This window comes from Stegostoma tigrinum, chromosome 10 (assembly GCF_030684315.1).
Source record: "Stegostoma tigrinum isolate sSteTig4 chromosome 10, sSteTig4.hap1, whole genome shotgun sequence".
In the NCBI taxonomy this organism is placed as follows: Eukaryota; Metazoa; Chordata; class Chondrichthyes; order Orectolobiformes; family Stegostomatidae; genus Stegostoma; species Stegostoma tigrinum.
This window is the reverse complement of record NC_081363.1, coordinates 40121488-40148880: the sequence shown is the minus strand read 5'-3', so window position 1 is coordinate 40148880 and position 27393 is coordinate 40121488. Positions and strand designations below refer to the sequence as shown.

The 27393-nt window shown below is 40.0% G+C and overlaps 1 protein-coding gene across 19 annotated transcripts in view; it reads right to left on the bottom strand.

The window, feature by feature from the left end:
- Nucleotides 1-27393, bottom strand: part of mark3a (MAP/microtubule affinity-regulating kinase 3a) — a 189710-nt gene that overhangs the window by 59733 nt on the left and 102584 nt on the right. For all 19 annotated transcript variants that reach the window (XM_048537578.2, XM_059649116.1, XM_048537573.2 and 16 more), the window contains 5 exons: nucleotides 22765-22830; nucleotides 19722-19792; nucleotides 10585-10641; nucleotides 9424-9660; nucleotides 7209-7328 (listed from right to left, as the gene is read on the bottom strand). In XM_048537578.2, the coding sequence (XP_048393535.1) occupies nucleotides 7209-7328; nucleotides 9424-9660; nucleotides 10585-10641; nucleotides 19722-19792; nucleotides 22765-22830 (551 nt within the window). The remainder of the gene's footprint in view (nucleotides 1-7208; nucleotides 7329-9423; nucleotides 9661-10584; nucleotides 10642-19721; nucleotides 19793-22764; nucleotides 22831-27393) is intronic.

Sequence of the window (27393 nt, the reverse complement as noted above, 5' to 3'; positions counted from 1 at the left end):
CAGTAATGCTGCCAACTGGAAAAATAAAATGGCTTGCCTGCTAGATTTTTTTTGAAAATGGAGTTGGGTAGGTGCTGGCCTGCCTCTGTCCTGCTTGAAACCATCTTTCCAAAATTACAGCTACATTTTCATCCTCTTTTATTGTCTGCTTTTCACTTACTTTCTTGCCTTAACTTGCAGTTTCCTTCTAGGCAGGGGGACAGCCAGAACTCACCTCAATGATGTTCAGCTGCCTATCATACCAAACCCAATGAACTAAAAGCTAGGCATCAAAAATTCTTGACATGGAAGCTAGAGCATGAACCTAGCAACTTCAGCTTGCCATATGCTCCAAAAGATCTCCATGTTGGTCATCGGGCAAATCTCACAGTATGCTCCATAGACACCACCACACATGTGCCATGTCCATGAGCATTGGCATCTGATATGTTAGCCTCTAAGAACCCTCATGGCATATCATCTCCAATTCACTTACAGTACACTTCTGAACTTCAAAGCTTCAACTACCATTGCAATGCTGCTGCCAGAATATTGAGCTTAGGGACACGAATCCAGCTCACAGACTGGACCAGGCTGCATGCCCAACCGGTTTACTATCATAGTGCACACTCGCTCGAAGCCTATCTGGATGCTCACAGTGTCCCTTTCTTGTCCACCATTACCTCACCTTTCCAATTTGCACTTTGTCCTCTTAGCACTGCTGTATAGCCTTCCCATTTAGAACAGACACAAAGCTAGAGAGCTTAACATGGTTTTCGGGAGTCCTTATCAAGTCAGTGGAGACAGTCTTCTGTCAGAGGTTTCCTGCACAGTAAGACAAGTGCAGCCTCTGACACTGGTCCAGGGTATTGGACAGAGTAGGCTGCTTGGCACAGTCAGAGTCAGGATGTTCTCTATTTAAGACTTGACATTTAATGTCATGACAAATGTTGAGCAGTCATGGAGCCATAGAGTCACACAGCATGGGAACAGACCATTCAGTCCAACTAGTCCACACCTACCATGTTCCCAAAACATGGTCCCTAAACTAGTCCCACCTGCCTGCACTTGACCCATCTCTCTCCAAACCTTTCCTATTCATGAACTTATCCAAATGTTTTTTAAATGTTGTAACTGTACCTGCATCCATCATTTCCTCTGGCAGTTTATTTCATGTATGAACCACTGAGTAAAAAGGATGACTTCAAGTCCTTCTTAAATCTTTCTCCTCTCAACTGAAATATATGCTCCCTAGGTTTAAATTCTCCCACACCCTCCAGCTCTCCCCATCATGGAAAAGACACTTGTCATTCAACTTACCCATGCCCCTCATGATTTTATAAACCTCAGTAAGGCGACCCCTCAACCTAAGCTCCAGTGAAAAAACCCCCAGCCTTTTCAGTCTATTTTTACATATCAAACTCTCCATTCCCAGCAACATCCTGGAAAATCTTTTCGAAACCCGCTCCAGTTTAATAACATCCTTCCTATAACAGGGCAAACAGAACTGCGCACAGTAATCCAGAAGAGGCCTCACCAACATCCTGTACAACCTCAACACAAAGTCCACCACCAGCGTTCTCCCTAAAAGCTTTTCTTCTGCATATAACTAAGGTCTGTGCGCAGTTGCGACTTCCCAAACCAGAAGCTAATGCTGTAGTCAATGCTGGTACACCAATTTTTGTGCGCTGAATGTTGGAACAGTTGCACGCACACAGCAGCACAGTTCAAAGGAACCACTGCCCGTCACTAATCCTGGCTCATTTATTTTGTCCTGGGTCCTGTATTCCTCTTGCAAGGAGAAAGAAGTTGGTATGAAGGGAGACAAAAATGGGCAATATAACTGTATTGTTGGTGCAGTTGGGGTGTTCTGAATGAGTGAGAAGGTAGTGCAAAGGGCATGCAGGGTTACTGGTGTTGGGGTAGATGATATATAGCAGGAAATGTTGCTGGAAACAGCAAGAGGGATATTAGTACATGCCTTGCTAGGTGATAGGTACAGCTATGGTGAGCGTGAGGCACTAGATTGAAGACGTGGCAGATCTGTTGGCAGAGTGGAGCAAGATATTTATCCACCTCCTAGTTTGCTTTGCATCCTCCTAAACAGTCAAAGCTGATTTGCACCAGGTGATAACCTCAATACATCTGGCATGGGCTAGTGCCACGGCCGCCTCTTCTAGTTCTGGGAGATTAAGTCAGCCCTCCATTGCTCTACTGCACATAGGCCCTGCTTGAAAAGCAGGGTGCTTAATGTTCCTTGCCTGCCAAATCCAGGGCAAATGTCAGGAACCATGGAGGACAGTTTTGGACTGAACGTGGTTCTAAGAGTGCATAAGATAATGCAACAGGCACCAGGGATGCCAGTCAACACTGGAATATCCCTGCAGTGGCGAATGGTTTGTGGTAGGATAGGACAGAATCAGATGACAGGAACACTATATAGACAAAGTATGTGATTAATAAGGAGAATCTGGTAAGGTACGGCAAGAAATTCTGCTAGGTCCTGCAGCAGAAAACCCTCCCAAAATCTCAACATAACTGGCATTGAGCAAAAAAAAAAATTCAGCCCAGAGAGTCTGTGTAGGGCACAAAGAGGAGGAAATGGATTCCTTAGTGTCGTTATGGAAGGTACATTAGGGAAAAATAAGAGGAAGGAAAAGAATATCAATGTTGGTTGCTTTGAGAATTGAAGGTGGTTATTAGCAAATGAAAAGAATGTCACAGGATGACGATTTATGGAAAGACACCTTTGAGTCAAGGGTCTGCCTTCACTGCAGACATGAGGAAGCTTAATGACCACATAACTATTGAACCTGAATTTCAGTTTGTATTATTAAAGTAGCAATGTAATCAGCTGATGTGTGCACATAATTGCTTTCGTGTTGCAGAGCCTGTCTCTCGAACTCCTTCAGCAGCAACACTGGGGGATACAAAGGCACAATGTGTAATTTAGATACTTAACACAAAAGAAAAAGAATGGTCAAGTTGCTGAATATCTACTTTTATTTATAAAGTGCAGAGTTAAGAAGATCACAGAAAAATGGGTAAGGAAAAGACAGCAATTTCAAAGTTATCAAACTGCAAGAGAAGATTAAGAGATCAATACATAATTTTTTCCTTTCAACGTATAAGGATCTAAAATAAAATATATAATTTCATATCATATGGTGTTTTCAGGCAGTATTCTAGTTAGCCAGCTTGTTTGACAAGTCCAACTAAGTGTCTTTTTAAAGTCAAAAGCAAACTTCAGTCTTCAGCGTAAAGGATTGATCAGAAATGCTGTAAGATAGAAGAACTTTGCTTCATCAGCAAAAGTCATTAATTATTAACTCTATCAGAGGGCACTTTTGGCAAGATTATAACTTTCACTTTTTATAAATAGGATGTCAGTGATGTATTTTTAATGCTTTGCGCTTTGTCAACAAATTCCCACCCACCAGGTGGTTATGAAATCCATTATCAATCTTTCAAACTTAAAATAAAACAGCTCAATTTGTTAGACATAGAAGTATTGCTGAAGAATTTCAAGTGCTGGCTCCTTACTTAGGTAATGCTCACTAGGTATTAATCACTACCAGCAGAAGGTCCAAAGGACTATCAATAAGTAAAATTTGGGAGTGTCTGTTGGGAGGTTACTGGAGGGGAAGTGCATTACCACTAATCCTGAAATCAGTCTTATCAAGCATCAATATCATTCTTGCAAAAAGACTGAGGGAGTTGCTCCCAATGATTAGGAGCAGAAATAATGGTTTTTCATCACAGAACATTAAAGGAAATAGCCACAGAGGTAGTGGATGCACTGGTAATAAACTTCTAGGAGCCCTCAGGTCTGGAAAAGATGCAGACGAATAGAAAACTGCCAATGTAACACCTTTTATTAAAAAGGGAAAGAGACAAAAAAAAGGAAACATAGACCAATTAGCTTATTCTTAGGAAAATGTTAGAGTTTATTATAAAGGATGTAATAGCAGAATATTAAGAAATGCATAGTAAGATCAAGAAGAATCAGCATAGCTTCATGAAGCAGAAATCATACCTGAAAAATTTAGTGGAATTCTTTGAGGAGGTAACAAGTGGGATAGATAAAGGGGAACCAGTGGAGGCAATATATTTAGATTTTCAGAAGGCATTTTATAAAGTTACCACACATTAGACTCCTTAAGACAACGAACCCCTGGTGTTGGTGGTAGTACATTAGCATGGATAGAGGATTAGCTATCTAATAGAAATCAGAGTTAGAATAGAAAAAAAAGGGCAGTACAGCACAATACAGGCCCTTTGGCACACAATGTTGTGCTGAACTATTATCCTACTGTAAGATCAAACTACCCTGCATACCCTACATTTCACTATCATCCACGTGCCTATCCAAGCGTCGCATAAATGTCCCTAATGCATCTGACTCCACTATCATTGCCAGCAGCACATTGCACACATCCAACATACTATCTGTACAACACACTCTGTGTAAAGAACCTACGTCTGACATCTCCCCTACACCCTCCTTCAATCACCTTAAAATTATGTCCCCTCATAATAGTCATTTCCACCCTGGGTAAAAGTCTCGCGGTATCCACGCTATCTGTGCCTCTCATCATCATGTACACCTATATCAAGTCAGCTCTCATCCTTCTTCACTGCAATGAGAAAAGCCCAAGCTCCCTCAACCTTTCCTCATAAGCCCTGCCCTCCAGTCCAGGCAGCATCCTGGTAAATCTCCGCACCCTCTCTAAAGCTTCCTTCCTATAATGAGACGACCAGAACTAGTCACAATATTCCAAGTGTGGTCTAAACAGGGTTTTATAGAGCTGCAGCATAACCTTGCAGCTCTTAAACTCAATTCCCCAAAGGGGACATTTTAAGGCTGTCAATCTGTAACTCATGGCATGCCATAGGGATCAATGCTGGGGCAGCTGTAGTATACAATACACAATAATTGGATGAGAAAAATGAATCTATTATAACCAAGTTTGCGCATGATACAAAAATAGGTGGGAAGGCAAGTACTGAGGAGGGTGCAAAGTGTGTAAAAAGATATGGACAGGTTAAGTCAGTTCGCAGATAACATGGAAAATATGGCTTTATGCATTTAGGCAGGAAGAACAGAACGGCTGAGCATTATTTAAATAGGGAAACATCACAGAAAGCTGCAGAACAGCAGGATTTGAGTGTCTTTGCTGGAATCACAAAAAAGCAAGCTTCCAATCTGAATGAGTAATAGGAAAGGCATATGGATTGCTGGCCTTCGTTTCAAAGGGGATGGAATATAAAAGTATGTAGGTTTTGCACAAACTGCACAAAGCACTAGTCAGATCCTAGCTGGAAGCATGCAAACTGTTTTGGATTGCATATCGAAGGATTGATATACTGGCACTGGAGGCAGTTCGATGAAGGTTCATTAGACTGATCCCAGATATGGAGGGACTACTTATCAGGAGAGTTTGAGTAGATTGGGCCTGTATGCAATGGAATCTAGAAGAATGAGAGATGATCTTATTGAAACATGTAAGATTCTTAGAGCACTTGACAGGGTTGACATAGAAAGCTTGTTCACCTCGTGGAACAGTCCAAGATCAGATGACAAAATTTCAGAATAAGATGTTGCACAGCGAAAATAGAAGTGAAGAAGAATTTCTTCTCTCAGAGGGTAGCAAACCTATGGAATTCTTTATCACAGAGGGCTGTGGAAACTGGGTCATTAAGTACATTCAAGGCCGAGATGGTCAGATTTTGACTTGGCAAAGGAATTGGGGATTATGGGGAAAAGGCAGGAAAGCAGATTTGAGGATCAGCCATGATCTCACTGAATGGCGGAGCGGACTCAACAGGCTGAACGACCGACCTCAGTTATCAGGTCTCAAGGTCAAAAGGGTTATTCTTCTTACTTAAGCCAAGATAATGAGAATTAGCATGTCTCAGTCCTAAAACTGAAGCCTCTAGGAACTCTGTACTAATTGATTTGCAGTTGAACAATAGAGGCTACAAACAGGTTCAAACCTCAGGCATCTTTGATCCAGTGGACTCAGTTGCTCACTAGATAAACCTTCTAAATTATTATGGACTTGAATCAAAGTAAAGATCAGGATTTTACAGTTCATGGTCTAACAACAGCAGTCACCTGTAACTTCAAAACAACCTGCTCACAAAAACCTAGCAATCGTAACATTGTGGATGTCCCCTCACAAAGTCAGTATGAATTTAAGCTAATTTTTAAATTCGTTCATCTGACTTGGGTGTCACTAGCTTGGCCAGCATTTAATGTCCCTATGTAAATGTCCTTGGTATGGAGCTGCCATCTAAACTACTGCAGTTGTATGGTGTGTTGGCACACCCATAGTGCTGCTGGGGAGGGAATTTCATGATCTTGTCCCAGTGATACAGATGCAATGGCAATATAGTTCCAATTCAGGCTGGCATAAGGCTTGGAGAGGAACTTACAGGCGGCAGTATTCCCACACATCTGTTGTCTGTCATTCCAGGTCGCAGAGTTGTGGCTTTGGGAGGCACTGTCTAAGGAGACTTGGACAATTTCTGCCGTGTATCTTGTAGGTGGCCTGCATTGCTGTCGTTGTCCATCAGTGGTGAAGGATGTGAATATTCAGAGCATGGAGTCTTTTAAAGTTAAATACTGAAGTTTTATTTATTTGGACACTTTTATAGGGAAGTTCAGTCATGAGCTTACTTTTGCAGTGCTGTAGTCCTGTTGACCGAATGCATTAAATGCGTATTTTCTTCCTTTGCTGCTGCTCACCCTGCCTTGTAATCACTTCTACCTACTGGAATACTTCCATCTTAAATTCTACTTTTACACTTTCGTTTATGTACCTCTGCTAATTTTAAGTATGCCAACAGAAAAGTGAGTATGTACTTTCATAAATATACATGGCAGTTACCCCGGAACCAAGGTTATCGTAAGTGTAGAATCAGCATCCCCAGTGGGGGTGCAGATGAGATTGTCGTGTTGTGAACTTTGAGCCAGTAATGGCTGCTGTGGAGGTCGATTGAGTGTTAAAAATTACAGGGCCTCTTTAAGAACTCTAAATCTTAGTATTGGTGCCTGTGGCTGCACTTAAAATTTTCAAAACAACCATTTGAGAAAAGCCTGACCAGTTCACAAATCTTTAAAATTCTATCAATATTTCATCTTGTAATGGGGACATCAGTTTTCATAAATACTTGAATAAATAATGGTATGGCAAAAGAACAGTAAAATAATCTGGACTTCTTACCTCCAGTGTACCTCTTTTAGAAGGATTAAGCACCAGGAAGCGTTTAAGGAGGTTTTCACAGTCTGTAGACATGTAAAATGGAATCCGGTATTTCCCTCTGAGCACTCTTTCCCTTAGTTCCTTTAGCACAAAGTTCAAAATAGTTAATGCCTTACTGGACATTGTAACCACTTCCTGAATTTAGAAAACGCTCAAAATGCTTCTGAAATATAATTTTGGGAACTTATTGCTTCAGGTTGTAATTTTTCCAATTCTCACTCTAAAAGACACCAAGGTTCCTTTACTGATTAGGGAACAAATGCCACACTTTTCCTCTTCTGTACATTCAGTAAAATATTAAGTTGCATATTTATCCAATACATCAGGGATCTCCAACAATATTCAAAAATTCAAAGTTAAATAAGCATATATATTAATTATCCACTGTGTCAATGAACTGCAGCAACTTCCAACTCTGGTAAATTATTTAAAAGAGAATGAAACAACTCTCAGAAACTATGCTATTTCCCATGTTTAAATTATTAAATGCTACACAGTTAATCCAAAGGACAATTTCTTCTTTCAGTGGTGGCGACCATGCTCATAGTGGGCATCTTTCTTGGAGGTCACCAAAGATCTAGCAATTACAGGATTTCCCTTTTCCTTGCCACAGTATTTAACAGGTTGGTGCAGTATGGTTTCTGGCCAATGGGAATCCCCAGGACAATGATGTAGAGGTTTCAGTGATGGCAATAGTACTGAACATCAAGGGAGATAGTTAGGTACTCTTATTGTAAATGATCATAGCCTGGCACGTGTCCGACAACTCATCACTTATCAAACAGGAATATTGTCCAAGTTTTATTGCATATAAAGATAGATTGCTTTGGTACCTGAGATGTAATGTAAGATGCTGAACTTTGTGCAATCAGCAAACATGTCCATTTCTGACCTCATGATGGAGGGAAGGCCATTGATAGATCATCTGAAGATGCTTGGGGGCCTCCTGCGTTTGATCTGCTATCTTATAAAACTCACTGACATAGGTTTATCACTTTCCTACACCGTCACAAATCAGCTCAACTGATGCTTGACAAACAGCAACTCATTTCTGGATTAGGCACTTTATGGCTTTATGAAAATCAACAGAAATTTCCAGATCCACCTCCATTTTTGGACAGGAAAGTAATGGTAACAGTTCAGATTTTCTCATTTACATCTGTATCTGACATTTCTCTTTCTCTTTTGTTTCAACAGAGATTTTTTTGCCATTTAATCTCACTTGTCTTCCACCCTATCTCTTTTATTCTTTGCTCCCTTTCTCCTTTCCCTATCTATATATTTACTTCCAACCTATTACATTGGTACCTTTTTCCATTGGTACCACTCTGAAATTTTATCTCCTTCTCCACAGATGCTGCCATACCTATTAAATACAATATAGAATCTTCAATCCAATTCTTTTCTTTATAATAAAGCATTGATAATTCTTCACCTTAAGTTAAGCCTAACACAATGAAATAAATGACTTGCACATGGGGTTAAGATGAAATCTGAAAATCAAAATTAAATGTTTAGAAAATGTACTATAAAGTTGTGGAAACTTCACTGTAATGATAAATTTTGACATTTCAGTTAGTCTCAGGACAGATTGTAGTGAATGCTGTTAACTTTTCTATCATACTACAGGCAAAATATGATCCACAAGATGGCAAAGCTAGTTACTGACTATATTTCTGCATCAGCCATTTACCTATACATCTGTCTGACCAAAGAAAAATCCCTCTCTATATAAAAGACGTTAAGGATGAAGGCACTAAACAAATGCATACTAATGACAATCTAAACATTTGTAATGTCATTTACTATTTAGTTAAGTAAGCAATCAAGGGTTATTCAAAGATGCCTCCATGTGTCTGACTACTGTATACACATCTCTTCCATGTAATTTTGTGATATAATTTTGCACAAGACCATTATCCTTTGCATGGTTGACGAAAGAATCTACAACTTTGACAATTTCAGTAAAGCGAGGCAGCCTTTGGAATTTTTGTTTTACAAGTGTAGTTAGTATTATAATTTCATACCAGAAATGAGATAATAATTGTATAATCTGTTTCCATGATGCTGGTTGAGGAATAAATGTTGGCCAGGGCACCACAGCATAAGAAAAGCACCATGTGGTCATTTATTAAATTTAACTAGAGCTTTTAAGCAATGGAAACTTGAGAGTTACCTTCAAGTTCTGTCCGTCAAATGGTAATGAACCGCTGACTAATGTGTAAAGTATAACACCTAAACTCCAAACATCTACTTCGGGCCCATCATACTTCTTCCCTTGGAAGAGTTCTGGAGCAGCATATGGTGGACTTCCACAGAACGTATCCAGTTTACTGCCAACTGTAAACTCATTGCTGAAGCCAAAATCTGCAATTTTAATATTCATATCTGCATCTAGCAGTAGATTTTCAGCCTAGGTTTAAAAACATAATGCAAATGAAGAAACTATAAACTCAGAATATGCATAGAAACATTTAATTTGCAATATCTCCATCATATCCAATACATTAAACCACTTTAACAGGCCTTCAAAGAAAAGCCTTTTCTATCTGAAAGTTAATTGAAAAGAGTTATAAAGTCAAACTGCACATAAAGGTCCTTCGGTCATAGACCCAGCCAGTCTATGCCAAGCATAGTCCCAAACTAAACTAGTACCAGCACTGACAACATCCTGATAAATCTCTTCTGAACGCTCTCTAGCTTAATAATATCCTTCCTATAACTGGGTGACCAGAACTGCACACAGCATTCCAGAAGAGGCATCACCAATGTCCTGTATAACCTCAGCATGAATTCCCAACTCCTATACTGAATGATCTCAACATTAAGTTGAAGATGCTGCAAATCAAAGGAAATTGCATGCAAATAATGTCTTTCCTCAGTGTACTTATAGAGAACAGCATTTCAAAGACCGAGAAAAAGTATTCCCACTTAATTCCAGAAAATATTGCAAGCCAAACTTGGCTTACAGTTCTAGGTGAGAGAGAAAATTGCTCTTATTAAGTAGGACTGGTTACATATCAGTCGCATAATTTAGAATCCTTAAGACATGATTCTGCTGTCCAGCACTCAATAGTTCTGGACCTATGCATCTCTCTGGGGCGAACTCAGATTGCTTCTACCTTTATAGCAGAACACAAAACCCAAGTAAAACGGATAAACTTTTCCTAGAATTATCATGCACATTAACAAAATATTCAAAGTCGCCCTCAAATATGAGTTAATTATTGAAAGTTTAATTTTAAGTATTAAAATAAGAAAAAGAACAGATTGCTAGCTAACACACTGCAAACAGGTGAAACACTCTGCATATGAAGTAAACACTGATATAACTTACCTTAAGATCTCGGTGTACAATTTGCTTTTGATGACAGTACTGCACTGCAGATACTATCTGTTAAAACAAAAACACCAAAAGTTAGTGATCTCAAGCGTGATCACCCTGCAAGATCCTTTCACCAAGTTATTTAATAGAAAGCTTCACACCCCACATAAGCATATAATTCTACTTCAAACAAAATGCTCCGAATATTACTGAGTCCCAGGTGACAGTAAAATGGAACTACTTCAGCTAAGTTTTCCATCAACATACTGACAGGTGGATTGTTGGACTCCAAGGAAATAGGCAGCTGATCTGTATAGTTACAGTACATGGATAAGGCCATTGCTCATGGTGGCTGGCAATTTGCTAGTATCATTGACACTCTATGGCTCAAAGAGGAGGCCATGAGCAAGGGAGAACACCAAAGTGGTACCATTGAGCTAACAGGAGTGAGTGATTTTACCACCATCCAGAGTGGTCTGTCACTCATGACAGAATTTTAATTTTTACATAGCTGTTTGAGGGAACCTCATTTTGATCTATCCCCATATCACAGCAGCACTTTTCGCTCTTTGCCTTCAGTATTCTGAATGGGACAGCAGCATTCGGAAACTCCTGCAGCCCTGAACTTGACAGTGTGCAAATTAGAGGGCCACCCATAGTTGAATCACTGACCCAGTCCTGCTTCCAGGAAGTGCAGGCTCAGGACCCATGCTCTGAATTAAGCACTGTGTAATGTTTAGCCCAATTAGTTTCTGGCCAAGATTGAAAAAAAAAGTAACTTCTGCTGAATCAGGATCTATCAGTACCTTCACATCTAATTGACTTCTTTGTGGCAAGTCATGCAAGGAATACCTGCTCAGTAATAGATACTCCCATTTCTATAAGTTTCAAGTTAAATTCTTTAGATAAAAGATTGCAATGGTTGGAAGCCTCAGGGACCAGAAATGGAAGAAAAGAACCATTAAAATAACAAGTAAATAGAATTTCAAAGTCAAGAAATAAAAGGTAACAGATAAAGGTGGTAAAGGCTAAGAAGGACAAATCTTATCCTATGGTAAAGTGCATCAATCACATAGCTTAGCCACACAATAGACTATTTTGTGACCTTTACACCTGAACAGGATTATATAAAATATTGAAATGTGTTTTTATATTCTCAGCAAGCTTAGTAACAGATCACAATTAAGCCACCAAGAAAAACATGATGCAAAGGATAATCTAAGTGCACCAATTTCTATACACGGCAGATACAAAAATTCAAGTAAATACATAGATAAATAAAGTCAAGTACAACAGGCAAATCTGGGTGTTACCGCAAAATTGTGGTATACACAGAGCCAAATAATTTTACTAAGTATTATAGCACATCGGAGTACCAGTGTGTTAGTGACATTACTGGGAAAACCTACTGATTAGAACAGTGTACAGATGGTGAGGAAAAGCAGGCTCACAAGGGCTATGTTACTACATTCAAAACTAAGTAAGTTGAATTATTTTAAACAGATTTGTTTAAGTACTGACACTTAACCAGCGAAATAATCCCAATTCTCTTCCTCCACTTCAGACCATTCTCCTCCACCTTCTCTTTGGACTTAAAGTAAAATAAGCTGATTTACTTGTGTCCAAATAAGAACCATCTATATTGCTCCTACAACCTCTGCTGATAAACCCACTAATTTGGTATCACTACAAATTTGACTTCCTGCTTTCTTCTTAATTATCTCCAGGTTTCACCCGTCATCTGCTCAATTAATTCATCTTACTCTACTGCTGTTTCAATTCTCTTTCACGCTATTTATGACCTCCCAACTCAAATTACTCAGTCCACTGTTTGCTGATTTTCACTTGTATCAAATCTCCAATACTGTTCATCCTTTCCGCTGACCATAAGTCACCTCCACATCAAAATAACTCATCTTAAGATTTAATGAATTACTCCAACTGTTGCTTAATTTTTGAATTGCAACACCGTCGCATCTCTATTTATGGGATGCAGGTATGACTGGCTAAAGAAACACCTGTTGCCCATTCCTAGCAGGCTTGGAGAAGGTGTTGGTCAGACATCTTGAACTGCTAAGGTCTTTGATGTAGGTATATCAAAGTACTATTAGGAAGGGAGTTCTAGAACTCTGACACAGTGACGGTTAAGAAACAATGTACTTCCAAGGCAGGTTGGTGTGCAGCTTGGAGGGGAACCTCTTGGTGAAAGAGGTCACTGTTTGGAAGGTGCTTTTGAAGGAGCTTTAATGAGTTGCTGAAATGCAACCTTCAGATGACACACTGCTGCTACGGCGAATCCATTATGAAGGGAGTTAATGTAGAAACTGGTGGGTGGCACACCAACGAAGTTGGCTGGTTTCTTCGGGATTCTGCTGAAGTTCTTGAGTTGGAGCTGTATTCATCTAGGTAAGTGGAGAGTATTCCATCACATTCTTTTAGGTTGTTGAAAGGTGATGAAGAGGTGAGGTGAGCTACACATCATAGAATTCTCAGCCTTTGACATGGTCTTGTAGTTGCAATATGTATTTGGCAGTTTCAGTTTCTGCTCAGTTTAATCACAAGGGTGTTGATAGTGGGAAAAGTCAGCAGCAGTGGTAATACTAATAAGTGGCAAAGGCTGATGGTTAGATTCTCCCTTGTTGGGAGACGGCCATTGCTTGGAACTTTAACGTGATACCTGTTGCATGGTACTCCTCAGTAAAGCCTGGATACCATCCAGATCTTGCTGCATTTGGACACAGGCTGTTTTAGTATTTGAGTCACGGATGGTGTACCTTGTGCAAACATCCCACTTCTGACATTATGGCGGAGGATAGGTCATTGATAAAGCAGCTGAAGCTAGTTGGGCACAGACACCACCAAGGAATTCTTCCAACAAAGTCCTGGTGCTGAGATAACTAACTTACAAGGAAAACAACCATCTTACTGTATGCTAGGTATAACTTCAACTTCTGTCCCCGACCCTCACTGCCAATTCCTATTGACTCCAGTTTCTCTCCCCCCACGCCCCCCCACCCCACCACCCCTCTAGGGTTCCTTGATACCACACTAAATCCAATGCTGCCTTGATGTCAAGTGCTGGTGTTCAGCTCTTTTGTCCAAGGCTGTAATAAGGACAGGACCTGACTGGTTTTGGCGGAATCCAAACAGAGTTAGAGAGCAGTTTATTCCTTTCCAAATGTCACTTCATAGCATTATTGCAGACCCCTTCAAATCACCTTGCTGGTGATTAAGAATAGATCGACAATGTGACCATTCGCTGGACTGTACTTGTGCTGCTTTTTTGTGGACAGGACATGACTGGTGAATTTTCTTCACTGCCAGCTCCACTACGGGTACAGCTAGCTCTGGAGCACAAATCTTGAGTACTATGGCTGGAATGTTATGAGGGCCCACACTGTTATCCAGTACTTTCAGCTATTTCTTGATATCACTTGAAATGAAATAAAATGGCTGATGATTAGCATCTGTGATGCTAGGGGCCTCAGGTAGATAGATCATCCACCAGGCATTATTGGCTGAAGATAAAGACAATACTGAAGAATTATGACTATCACAGATGTCTTGGGTTCATTGCACTTTTCCTCCAGTTAGTTGTTTGATGCTCCTCCACTTTCATGACTCAATGTGGCAGGATTGCAAAGCTTAGATCTGATTTGTTGGTTCATGATCGTTTGGCTCTATCTCATGCTGCTTCCACTGTTTAGCAAGCATGTAGTCCTGAGATGTAACTTTACCTGGTTGACATCTCATTTTTAGATAATTCCTCCTGCAAATATCTTTCAATCTGGGTTGATCTCCTGGCCTGATGGTAATGTCAGAACAGAGGAAATACCAGGTAACTAAGTTACAAATTATGGTTGAATAGTATTCTGCTGCTGTCATGGCCCCAAGGATGCCCAGTTTTGAATTATTAGATCAGTCTTAAATGCATCCCATTTAGTATTTTGGCTGTGCCACATAACATGATGGAAGATATCCTTAATATGAAGATGGGAATCCCAAGAACTGTGCAGTGGTCAGTCCTACCAGTACTGACACGGACAGAAGCATTTGTCACAGATAGTTGGTGAAGTGAGGTCAAGTAGATTTTTCCCTTTCATTTGTTTTCTTACTATTTGCCTTCAGTCTGCAGCAGTCTCCCTTAGGATTTGGCTGGCTTATTCAGCAGTGGTGCACTGACATCCTCCATGCAAAGTCCATTTGCTGCCTTTGCCAACCTCAACATTTCTTCCAGGTGGTATTCCAGTTGGTATAAAGAAGTACATCATCAGCTGAAGTGATGCGTTAAATAATAATTAGCAAGAGGTTCCCTTATTCATATGTGACCTAATGCTAAGAGATGTCAGTAGACTGGAGTCAATTTTGAGAAACTGGCAACTCCCCCTTGGCTCTTCTGTTCTTCTGTTGGTGATGGTGGTATATGGGACATTGTCTGTATGGTACAATTCCACGAGTGTAAGTCTGCTAGACTTTGCTTGATCCATCTGTAGAACTATTCTCCCAGTTTTGGAAGTCACATCTAGGCAGATTTGAAAATCAACAATGGTTTCATGGTGACTGATATACTAGCTTAAGATTTATTAACTAAACTCAAACTCCACCATTTGATACCATGGGGTTCAAACTCATCACGTGGTTGCCTGCTTCGCTGGATCACTACTGCAAAGCCATTACTGTGTAATTGCAAATGTGGTTTCATTCTTATCCTCTCTGCTGCATTTGACATTGACATTATCATCAATCTTTTATAATTTTATACTGCTAACTACACGGAAAAATATCACAAGACACAAAACCAGACAAAAATGGATGCTGAACTAGAGAAGGAAGTATTTGAAAAAAATGCTATCAACAGTCAAAAGATGTAGGTTATGAGGACAGCCTTCGATGTAAATCCAAAGAGATTCCATTCAAATTAAGCTGTTCTAATGGTAACATTGTCATATTTTGGCAATAAAACTAAATGAAAACTAATCTATATCACACTGACATCATGGAGTAATTTTATAAGATTCTGGTTATACCTTCACATTGCAACATTTTAGAAAATTGCACTCAATCTTTTTCAATGTCAATTTTGACCCACTCCTTGTTCTCTCTTTTTCAAAGAACTTTAACATTCGAAAATGTTAAGTGTTAATTTTGAACATGTCCCATGGCTTTATACGACCTAAGCTAAACTGACAACTTGCATAATGATTTTTGGAAGGTTATTGGATGGAACAATAAAAGTTGAGTTGAGGCTACAACAGATCAGTTATGATCTTAATGAATGGTAGAATGAGTAGAAAAGGTCAAGTAGCCTATTCTGGCTCCTCAATCAGACAGTCAGATCTTTGTATCTTACATTCTAACTTCAGTGCTCTTTTCGGAGATCTAGTTATGTCAAAGTACAGGGTAGAACAGCACAGTCATATTCTTTAGTCAGATATATCTGTGAAGTCACAAGGAAAGCAAGTGACAAAAGAAATATACTCATCTTTTGAAAGAAATTGAGAAGAAATCTTTGTGCACAAGCAAGAAATTGACTGTAAACTAAACAACAGTAGATACTGAAAATCTGAAACAAAAAAATGAAAAGAACAACCAGGTTTGGTAGTATCTTTATAGGGCACAAGCAAATTGATATTTGCTATCCGAGTTATTGAGGAGAATGTTCTCATTAGGGCTCGCACCTGAAATGTTGAACTGTCTGTCCTCTTAACAAATGCTGCCTCATCTCAGGATTATTTTTAAGATTTAAGATTTCAGTCTTATTTTCATTAGCCTTTGGATCAAAGTGGCCGGATCCTCAAAGATTTGCAAAAAAGCATGTCAAGAAGTATGCATTAGCTATCCTCATTTTATTTCTATAACGAGTTCAAATTAGGAATTTTTCCACCTTTCATGTTCATAATTAATATGAAAATTTAATTAAAAAGGTCACCAGCTATGTGACTCAAATAATAACTGAAATGAGTTATGATCTATAATTAATAATTTCTCTCATCTGGTTATATTTGAATTAGCCAAAGTAGATGCACCCACTCATGACAATATTGGTAGGAGTGACTACCATTCCCTGGAAACAAAGCCCAACTTTCAAATAGAGGGCCGCCTCTAAAGTGCTGTGTGGCATTACCACTGTGTAATATTCCCTCTAATTTTTTTTCTGGGCTGCAGGGACCTCAGGAGGTCCATCAGCTTACAGGCCTTGAAGCCTAGTGGAAGTGTTGTTACTGTCAACATGGCACACATCTGAGAAATTGAGCAACACAAAATTAGCATCCATGAGACAGTGTGGTCATTAGCAGTAGAATTATATTCAACTAGAAACTATAACCTCATGGCCCAGAATATCCCCCTTCTACTATTACCATTAAGCCAGGAAAACAACCCTTGTTCAATGAAGGCGGCAGGAGGACATGCTAGGATCAGCACTAGGCATTAACTATGTGAGGGGTCAACCTGCTGAAGCTGCAACAAAGAACTACTTACTTGCCAAACAGTGAAAATGAGATACAATAGACAGTTTCAGAATGAACAGATCAAATCTAACTCCTTCAATTCTAGGGGAAGCAACAGCCTAGGAGGTATTATCGCTAGTCTGTTAACCCAGAGATACAGCTAATGTTTCTTGGGACGGGTTTGAATCCTGCTACGGCAGATAGTAGAATTTCAATTCAATAAATATCTGGAATTAAGAGTAATGACCACAAAACCATGAATTGAATTATTGGTTGAAAACTGGCTTCAGTGATGCTGGGACCCCAGGTGAGGGCTAAGGTGATCATTGGCACTTCTGGCTGAAGCTGGTCGCAAATACTTCTGCCTTGTTTCTGGCATTAATATGTTGGCCCCACTGATGTGGACCTCCACCTTGTCTTTTACATTCATTCATGGGATTAGAGTGTCAGCCAGAAAAACCCATCTAGTTTCACTAATACCCTTTAAGGAAGGAAACTGCCATCTTTACCTGGTCTGGCCTGCATGTGACTCCAGACTAACAGTAATGTGACTGACTCTTAACTGGACTCTGAGCAATTAGGGATGGGCAATAAATGCTGGCCTAGCCAATGACATTAATTCCATGAATGAACATAAAAGACAAGGCGGAGCTCCACAAATATCCACACCATCAGCAATGGGTGGGCCCAACATATTAACGCCAGAAACAAGGCTGAAATATTTGCAACCAGCTTCAGTCAGAAGTGCCAATGATAGCCTCAGCCTTCACGTGGGGTCCCAGCATCACAGATGCCAGTTTTCAACCAATAATTCAATTCATGGCATGATAGCCAAAAGAAACAGCTGTATGTATTGGATATTGCAAGGACTATGCATCCTCAACATTCCAGCAATAGTATTGAAGACTCTAGACTGACTATGCAGCTCAAGCACAGGTACATCCCGAACACACAACACAGGATAAATCTAACCCAACTAAACATCATCTATCTGTAAAGGGTTTTCGTTGGGCTTCCAAGCACTTGCTCATTGACACTCCATTTGGTTTTCACCAGGACTACTTGGCTCTTGACTGTGTTGCAGACCCAATTCAAACATGAACAAAAAGAGCCAAATTTCAGTAATGAGGCAAGACTTAGTGCTTTTGACACCAAAGAAGTACTTAACCAAGTATTGCATGAAAGAGCTTGAGCAAAATTGGAGTCAACAGCAATCAGAGGAATTTTTCTGCTGGCTGGAGGTCTACATGGCACAAAAGTAAGATGGTTATGGTTATTAGAAGTCAATTGTTACAGCCCAAGGATAACACCATCCTCAGGGTAGAGTCCTAAGCCTAACATCTTCAGCTACGTTAACAATGACCTCCCCTCAAAGTCAGAATTGGGGACGCTCGTTGATGATTGTGCAATGTTCAGAACCATTTGTACAACCTCAGGTATTGAAGCAGTCCATTCAAATTCAGCAAGGCCTGGACAATATCTAAATTTGGGCATGAAATTGGCAAGTAACATTTGTGTCACTCAAATGCCAGACAAGGCCACTTCCAAGAGGGTAATCTAACCATTGCCCCTTGATGTTCAATGGCACTACAGTTGGTGAATCCCAACCATCAACATCTTGATCTTATCACTGACTAGAAACTGAATGAAACAGCCAGACAAATATGTGGCTAGAACTGTAAGTCTGAGGCTCGGTATTCTGCAGCAGTAACTCTTTTCCTCTCTTCCCAATATCTGTTCACAATCTACAAAGTACAAGTCAAGAGTGTGTGAGGGAATACTCTCCACTTGCCAACATATAGTTCCAGGTAAACAACAGCATCTTGACTCCATCCAGGACAAAAATCAGTCTGCATGATTAGCACCCTATCCACTACCTTCAAAATTCACTCACTTCATGACTGACATACAGTGGCAGGGTGCGCTATCCACAAGGTGCACTGTAGTAAAATCAAAAGCTCCTACAACAGCACCTTCTATACCCCACTGCTAATATCTAGAGGCATAAGCACATCAGATGTGAAGGAACATCATCACCTACAAGTTCCCATACAAGCTACATACCATCTTGTCATGGATCAGTGTTCCTTCACTGTTGCTGGGTCAAAATGGAACTGGCACAGACATGGGCCAAATGGCCTCCTCCTGTACAGCAAAATTCTATATTATAAAATCCTAGAACTCCCTTGCTAACAGCTCTAAAGGGTGTCTCCAAGGGTTACAGCCAGTCAAGAAGTCAGCTCATCGTCACAATTTCTAGGGTAATTAGGGTGGACAACAGATGTTGGCCTAGCCAGTGATGCCTATGAATGAATTAAGTAAAAATTGGAATAAATTTTTGTTGAAATTGATCCTATTTGCTGACAACATGCTAAAATTAAGTAGTAGAATAAAGAACATGCACCAACAATTTCTTGTCTGGACTTAAATTTTGCCTGCAGTTTGTAGTTCTAATTTTAGACCAAACACTGTAGTTTTCAATGTGACCCCATTCATTTTTTGGGTGCACTCAAAACTAAGTCAATGACCTAGATAATGAAATCTACAAAGTTAAACACAAGTATCATATTTACTGTTTCTTTGATCATATTGCTTGTGCAAGATTACAAATTAAGCAGAATTTATTTAAATCTCTTCAAGCTAATTTTTGCCTCTAGTCTTTAATTTTATAAGTCATCAGCAAAACGTAGGTGTACGTACCTGTCTGAATTTCGCTCTAGCTTCCTTTTCTTTCATTCTCCCATGAGCAACCAAATAATCAAACACCTCTCCTGTAAACAAAATAAAGTTCAGCAATTGAAGCCATAACTGATATATTTAATGATTATATTTATTCTCAAAATAATTAAAGTGTTGCACTGCCATTGACTATTGCAGTATGGTTTTTAAAAATTGGACTGGCAACTCCAGAACCTTGCGGTGGTACCACGGTTCTCAGCTGCCAGCTGGGGAGATGGTGGGAACTCTGCATCATTTCTTTTAGGTAAGGCCTGCAAAATCTTGCTCCATTCAGGCACTTGACAGGCCAGCCTTGCCTTGCGGTCTAAGCCCCACTTTCCGACTTACTGAGAAGTGCTAGCTAAATCAGCCTTATCGAAAGGTTGTTGGAAGGCAGCAAGGCAGAGGTGGTGACGGCTGCCACTGGCATAACACCTTCCAGAAGCCTTGGATCGTTGCTGTATTCCTGGTTAAAGGCTGAGTGATGGTAGGAGATTTTCGGTGGGGGTTTACAGAAACATGGGTCACTGCTAAGTGCAAGGGTGGGCCCGTACTCCACTGCCCTTGATAATAAGCATCTCTAAAAAGAAGAACAAGTTGCTCCAGAGCTTGCACTACAGCAGGATTTGCTTATTGTGTTCAGTGAGCCATTCACTAGATTAATAACAGTAGTGGTTAGACTGGGTTCTCTAACTGCCAACTAAGAGCCTCAACTGACAGCGAGATGGGGAGGCTGTCCATCAGGCAGAAGCAGTTGTGTGTACGGGTACCTACCAGCAACATTTCTGTCTGATTGATTGGCCCCATCAATAAATCCAGGACAGAGGGCATATAGTTCAGTCTACTATATGTTTTAACACAGCACATCATCATTGGAGAATTTTGTGCAGATTGAGTTGTATTTATTAAATTTCAGCTTGGCACCGCGAGATTGAAATCACTATTTACTTCAGTGTTACTCAAATGTCAGAAACAGATTATTTACTGAGCTGTATATTCATAATTTATCAACTTGAAGGACAAGGGCAACAGGTGCATGAGATCACTATTACAAAGTACTACTTCAAGAAAAATCATCCAGATTGGTCTCAATCTACCGTTTCTTCATCAAATGGATTAAAGTGGCTCAAAACAACACTCTACTACCATCACTTTCAAAAGGAAATTAGGGGGACGTTTTTTTTTCAGTTTCCATGTGCAGTACACTTATACCACCTCAACAGTGACAGGTAATGCAGGAGGTTATAAAAAGAGAGGCCCTTAGAACAAATCACCACCACTAAGGAAAAGGTACTGAGCCGACTATTGGGATTGAAGGTAGACAAGACCGCAGGGTTTAAGATCTACATCCTGGGGTCTTAAAGGAAGTGGCAGCAGAGATGGTGCATTCATTGGCAATAGTGTTCAAAACTTCCCTGGATATGGGGAAGGTTCCAGTGGATTAGAAAAATGCTAATATAACTCACTTATTCAAAAAGAGGAAGGAGGCAGAAAGTAGGAAACTATCGACCAGATAGGTGGCAACAGATAAGCTGTAATATGGTTGTTGGGAAATTGAGTGTGTGTGTCTGTTATTAGGGAAATAACAGGACATTTGGAAAGTCAAAATGTAATCTGTCAGAGTCAGCATGGTTTTATGAAGGACTTCATGTTTAACTAATTTGCTAAGAGTTCTTCAAAGATTTAACAAGCAAGCTGGACAATGGGGATCCCGTAAGTGTAATACATGGGGACTTCCGGAAGGCATTTACCAAATGTGGTGCACAAAACTTTAATGCACAATGTAAGATCACACAGGGTTAAGGGTAATTTATCAGCTTGGATAGAGAACTGGCTAGCCACCAGAAAGTAGACAGTCAGGATAAAATGAGTCTTTTTCTGCTTGGCTATACGTAACTAACGGGGTCCTAACGGGTTTGGTCTTTAGGCCCTAACTAATTCTAACCTATATTCATGAATCAGATGCAGGGATAGAAAGTAGTTTAGTCTCTTTTCACTGATGGCCTGTGTGTTTGGTTTTGAATGGTTGACTTGCAGGTATTTCAATGGCCAATGAGATTTATTTCGATACACAGTTGGGGGGGGGGGGGGGGGGGGGGGCGGCGGAAGGTTGTGCCGAATGAAAACAGAAGGCTTAAAACTGTATAAAAACTAAAATTTCCTTAAGGTAAGCAGTTTAGTTTGAAAAGTTCCACACCAGAAGTGTTTCGTTAAAACCTTGAAGGGTTATTTGAAATTGAGAAAGTCTTACATCAGTTGTATAAAGACTCAAGGAAGAGGCTCAGTTTCTCAGGGCCTAGATTTGAAACATTTGTTCTGTTCAGTTAAACCCTTTAGGCGTGATAGGGAAGGGATATAACACTGGAAAGGATTTCTATTGGGATCAATGAGATTGTACTTTACTGTTCATTTTGAAATTTTTAAGAACTTGTGGTACATGTAAATAGTTTGGTTCACGCAATGTCATTCTTCATTTCTTACGTGTAATAAACAACTGCTTTGTTAAAACCAATTCTGTAGCATTGCATATTATGCTTCAGTCAAAGGCCACTTGTTAAAACCAAAAAAAAAAACAAAACGTGATCCATCAAGCCAGATTTCAATCTGAGATCTGACTTGTCCAGGAATAACATCAGCTGGGATTATTACTTTTTGTTGTTCTTTCCAGTCCAACTTATGTTTGCTTAAATCATTTCTATCTTTTCTCAGAAAAGCTTCAGACCTGAAGCATTACAGAGAAAGAAGCAGTTAGATGCTGTCACACCTGCTGAATGCTTCCAGCATTCACTATCAGAAAACAGATCAACCATTTATTTATCTCCTCACTGTTTGTAGCAAGTTGCACCAGGTTGCTAACAGAATAATTAATACATTCCAACTCTGGGTACAGTACCTATTGAAAAGGTCTGGCATAATAAAACACTATGAAAACAAATATTCTTCCTGATGAGATCCTGAAAAATTTCAGATCATTATTACAACCAGAAAAAATTATCAATATTACTTTCAGATGAATTCCACTTACCTCCACTTGCATATTCTATCACTAAGTAGAGTGTCTTCTCTGTTTCAATAACTTCAAATAACTTCACTGGAAAGCAAAAAATGAAACATCTAGCATATTGATGAGGGCAGGTAAATATCTAGCTCAACACATATAATATGAAAGATAGTTGACCTATGTTTACAGAGAGCTCAATTCCAGCTTATATCGAGTGAGCAATGTAGATTTTAAAAAAATGCTGGTTGTAAAACAGTTGGTAATACAATTTGTACGATATTAAAAATAATGTAATTCCCCTTTTCCTGCATTTTTCTTTACTGTCCCTCTCTTCTGAAGCAATTGGCTCCTTGATAGAACATGACTGTCTTTAAGCGCCTCAACCAAATGGGCATTTTTCATTTATGGGTGTAGATGGTAAGTGTTTGTGTGACTGTAGGTTTCATCACTGGCATACCCATGACAATAGACAAAACAAGCCCTGCATTACAATAAAAAGTAGCAACCACAGTTGATTTTCACCTTGTATAGCACAAAATAACACTTTTCACTGTATCTTGGTACACGTGACAGCAATAAAACAAAGAAAAACTTAAAACTCAAACTTTATTCAAGAAGCAAGAGGATAAGTGGAGTCAAACACCAGTGCCAAGGTGACGACTGCTAAATCTGCATATGCTATGATTTAAACCTGGCACCTGGTCTTGTTCATTGTGTATTGATTAAAGTTTTGGGAACGCCCGCTTCTTTTTTCAAAAAGATTAAAATTTATCCTTTCATTGGATGTGGGCACCACAGGGAAGGGAACAGGTATTGTTGCCTATTCCTGAATGCACCTAGAATCAGAGAGAGCAACAGAGGTGGTTAAGAGTTGATCACATTACTGTGGGCCATCTAGGCTAGACCAGGTAAGGATAAGAAATTTCTCTCCCTCATAGACATTAGTGAACCAGAAATGTTTTGTGATAATTGATGATAGTTTTATTAATGATGACCATGAAACTAACTTTCAATTTCAGAATTTTTAAATTAAATCTGAATACTATCAGCTGTTGTCATGGTTTAAACCCATGGCGCCGAAATGCTGCGTTACTGGAGCGCTGAAATTACCACAACACCATGTCTCCTCCTTGAATTTAGTGAATAGAAAACAAACAAACAAATGTGCTCAAGCAGAAATCTAGCAGCTCTAACTTTTCAATGGTAAAATTCCCAAATGCTTGGATAAACTTAAATGTTATGCTTTTATGTGTATTTGTATAAAAGGTGCTTAATAAAACTGAACTCTAGAATATGGTCAAACATAAAACCCAACTCAACAGTCTCCTAAAATTAACTTATTTGGCTGATTTTGGTAGCACATAAAGAAAGATGTCAGCAAAATATTTTGCCATGTTAAGTAACGGATTATATTTCCTTTGATCTATGAATCAGTGACAAGTCAGTATATATTTAAAATCATCCCTTTTAACAAAAGAAAAAAGTGATAACATTTGTTTTCTTTCAGAAAGGGCTGCTGTAGCCTGGAATATTCCAGCAGAGAAACCACTGGAAGCAAAATCCAAAACTGCTTTTAAAAGCGAAGTGGTTAAACAGCCAAAACAAAACAAAAACATTTAAAAGCTTACAGTGCAAGAAACAAATGTGCATTGCACTTTCAGAGAACTGGCACAGGCACAGCAAACAAAGTCTAATTCTGCACTGCAAATTTCTGTTATATCTCTGGGCATTCAAAATTAATTCAGTGAGATTGCACAACAGTCTATTCTGGCAATTAAAAATGACAAAAATGTAAACCATCTGGGAGACAAAAAAAAACAACCGGAACAGGGAGAGGGAGAAAGATGAAGTGTGTACACAGATAAAGGAAGGTAGTGTAAAGGAGGAATGAACATATCAAATGAGTGATAAAACAAGGTGATTAAATGGTTGTAGCAAATTAGCCATCCCTCCAGGTTAGCTTTAAAAATCAATTTTACTGATCAAAATAAATGTCTACGTAGTTCAGGTTTGACAGTTTGCTTCTTCTATGTAATATAAATGGAGATGGCTTCATGCCTGCCACCAATTCTTGAAAACTGAATAAGTGTCCAAAAAATTACCCAACTATCAGGGACAGGAAGCATTGGCCCAATTCTTCTCATCAGTACTGGGAATGCTATTTCAACTCTGATCGCATAAAATATTACACACTTCAGTCAACTCAATTCACTCCAGGTGAGATAAATAAATAGCTGAAGGCATTGGATATTGCAAAAGCAATGGGCCCTGACAGCAATCTGGTAATGGTACGCAGGAACTTGTGTCCCTAGCCAAGCTGTTCCTGTATTGCTACAACACAGGCCTCTACCCAATTATGTGAAAAATTGCCCAGTTATGGCCCATATATAAAAGTAGGGCAAATCCAACCCAGTCAGTTACCACCTTATCGGTGTATTTTTGATCATCAGTAAAGTGATGGAAGGGATTATGACAGTGCTATTAAGCAGCCCCTGCTTTGCAATAATTTGCTCACTGACATAGTTTGGGTTCTGCCAGGGCCACATGTTTGAATCAAGGCTGTAAGAGGTCAGGAACATGGGCAAAAAGGATCAATACCAGAGGTGAGGTCAGAGTGATGTGTAAGTCACAAGTGAAGATGTTCACTCATACCATTTATGACTCCTCAGATACCAAAGACATCAAGTGTCCAAAGCAGCAAAGCCTGGGCAATGTCCATGCTTGGGATAACAAGTGCCAACATCGGCCGCTAAACAGGTGCCAATGCCCATCATGAACAAGAGAATCTAACCATTGTCCTTTCCATGTACCTTGACATACAACATTATGATTGGGTAAAGTAGGCTAGGTACTCTGGTGAGGTACACAATTCTTAAAAGCTCTACAAGATTTAAGTCATCAGGATGATGGCCACATAATGTGGGTGAAATTATTGCAAACAATCCCTGCTTCTGAAAAATCTTTGTTTTAAAGGCAAGAGAGTTACAAAAATAAAAGGAACAGGATATCGATGCTTCAGGCGGGATAGAGAGGGAGGTGAAAGGGGTGGAGGCGTTGCAGCAGTGGTCAAAGACGATATCACAGCCGCGCTGAAGGAAGGCCCCATGGAGGACTCAAGCAGCGAGGCAATATGGGTAGAACTCAGAAATAGGAAGGATGCAGTAACAATGTTGGGGCTGTACTACAGGCCTCCCAACAGCGAGCGTGAGATAGAGGTACAAATATGTAAACAGATAATGGAAAGGTGTAGGAGAAACAGGGTGGTGGTGATGGGAGATTTTAATTTTCCCAACATTGACTAGGATTCACTCAGTGTTAGGGGTCAAGACGGAGCAGAATTTGTAAGGTGTGTCCAGGAGGGTTTTCTAGAGCAGTATGTATGTAGTCCTACTCAGGGAGGGGCCATACTGGATCTGGTGTTGGGGAATGAACCCGGCCAGGTGGTTGATATTACAGTAGGGGACTACTTTGGAAATAGCGACCACAATTCCGTAAGTTTTACAATACTCATGGACAAGGATAGGAGTGGTCCTAAAGGAAGAGTACTAAACTGGGGGAAGGCCGACTATACCAAGATTCGGCAGGATCTGAGGAATGTAGATAGGGGGAAACTGTTTGAAGATAAATCCACATTTGACATGTGGGAGGCTTTTAAAGGAGAGGTTGATTAGCGTGCAGGAGACACGTTCCCGTGAAAATGAGGAATAGAAAAGGCAAGATTAGGGAACCATGGATGACAGGTGAAATTGAGAGACTAGCCAAGGGACAAAAGGAAGCATACACGTGGTCTAGGCGACTGAAGACAGACGAAGCTTTGCAAGAATATCGGGAATGTAGAGCAAATCTGAAACGAGGGATTAAGAGGGCTAAGAGAGGACATGAGATATTGCTGGCAAACATGGTTAAGGAAAATCCCAAAGCCTTTTATTCATATATAAAGAGCAAGAGGGTAAGTAGAGAAAGGATTGGCCCACTTAAAGGACAAAAGAAGGAAAGTTATGCGCTGAGTCAGAGAAAATGGGTGACATTCTTAACGAGTACTTTGCATCGGTATTCACCAAGCAGAGGGACATGACAGGTGTTGAGGTTAGGGATAGACGTTTGCTCACTCTAGGTCAAGTTGACATAAGGAAGGAGGAAGTGTTAGGTATCCTAAAAGGCATTAAGGTGGACAAGGTCCCAGGTCCGGATGGGATCTATCCCAGGTTACTGAGGGAAGCGAGAGAGGAAATAGCCGGGGCCCTAACAGATATCTTTGCAGCATCCTTAGACATGGTGAGGTCCCGGAGGACTGGAGACTTGCTAATGTTGTTCCCTTGTTTAAGGGCAGCAAGGATAATCCAGGTAATTATCGACCGGTGAGCCTGACATCAGTGGTAGGGAAGCTACTGGAGAAGATACTGAAGGATAGGATCTATTCCCATTTGGAAGAAAAAGGGCTTATCAGTGATAGGCAACATGGTTTTGTGCAGGGAAGGTCATGTCTTACCAACTTGATAGAATTCTTTGAGGACATGACAAAGTTGATTGATGAGGGAAAGGCTGTAGATGTCGTATACATGGACTTCAGTAAGGCGTTTGATAAAAGGTTCCCCATGGCAGGCTGATGGGGTCCAGGGTGTGCTAGCTAGATGGATAAAAAACTGGCTAGGC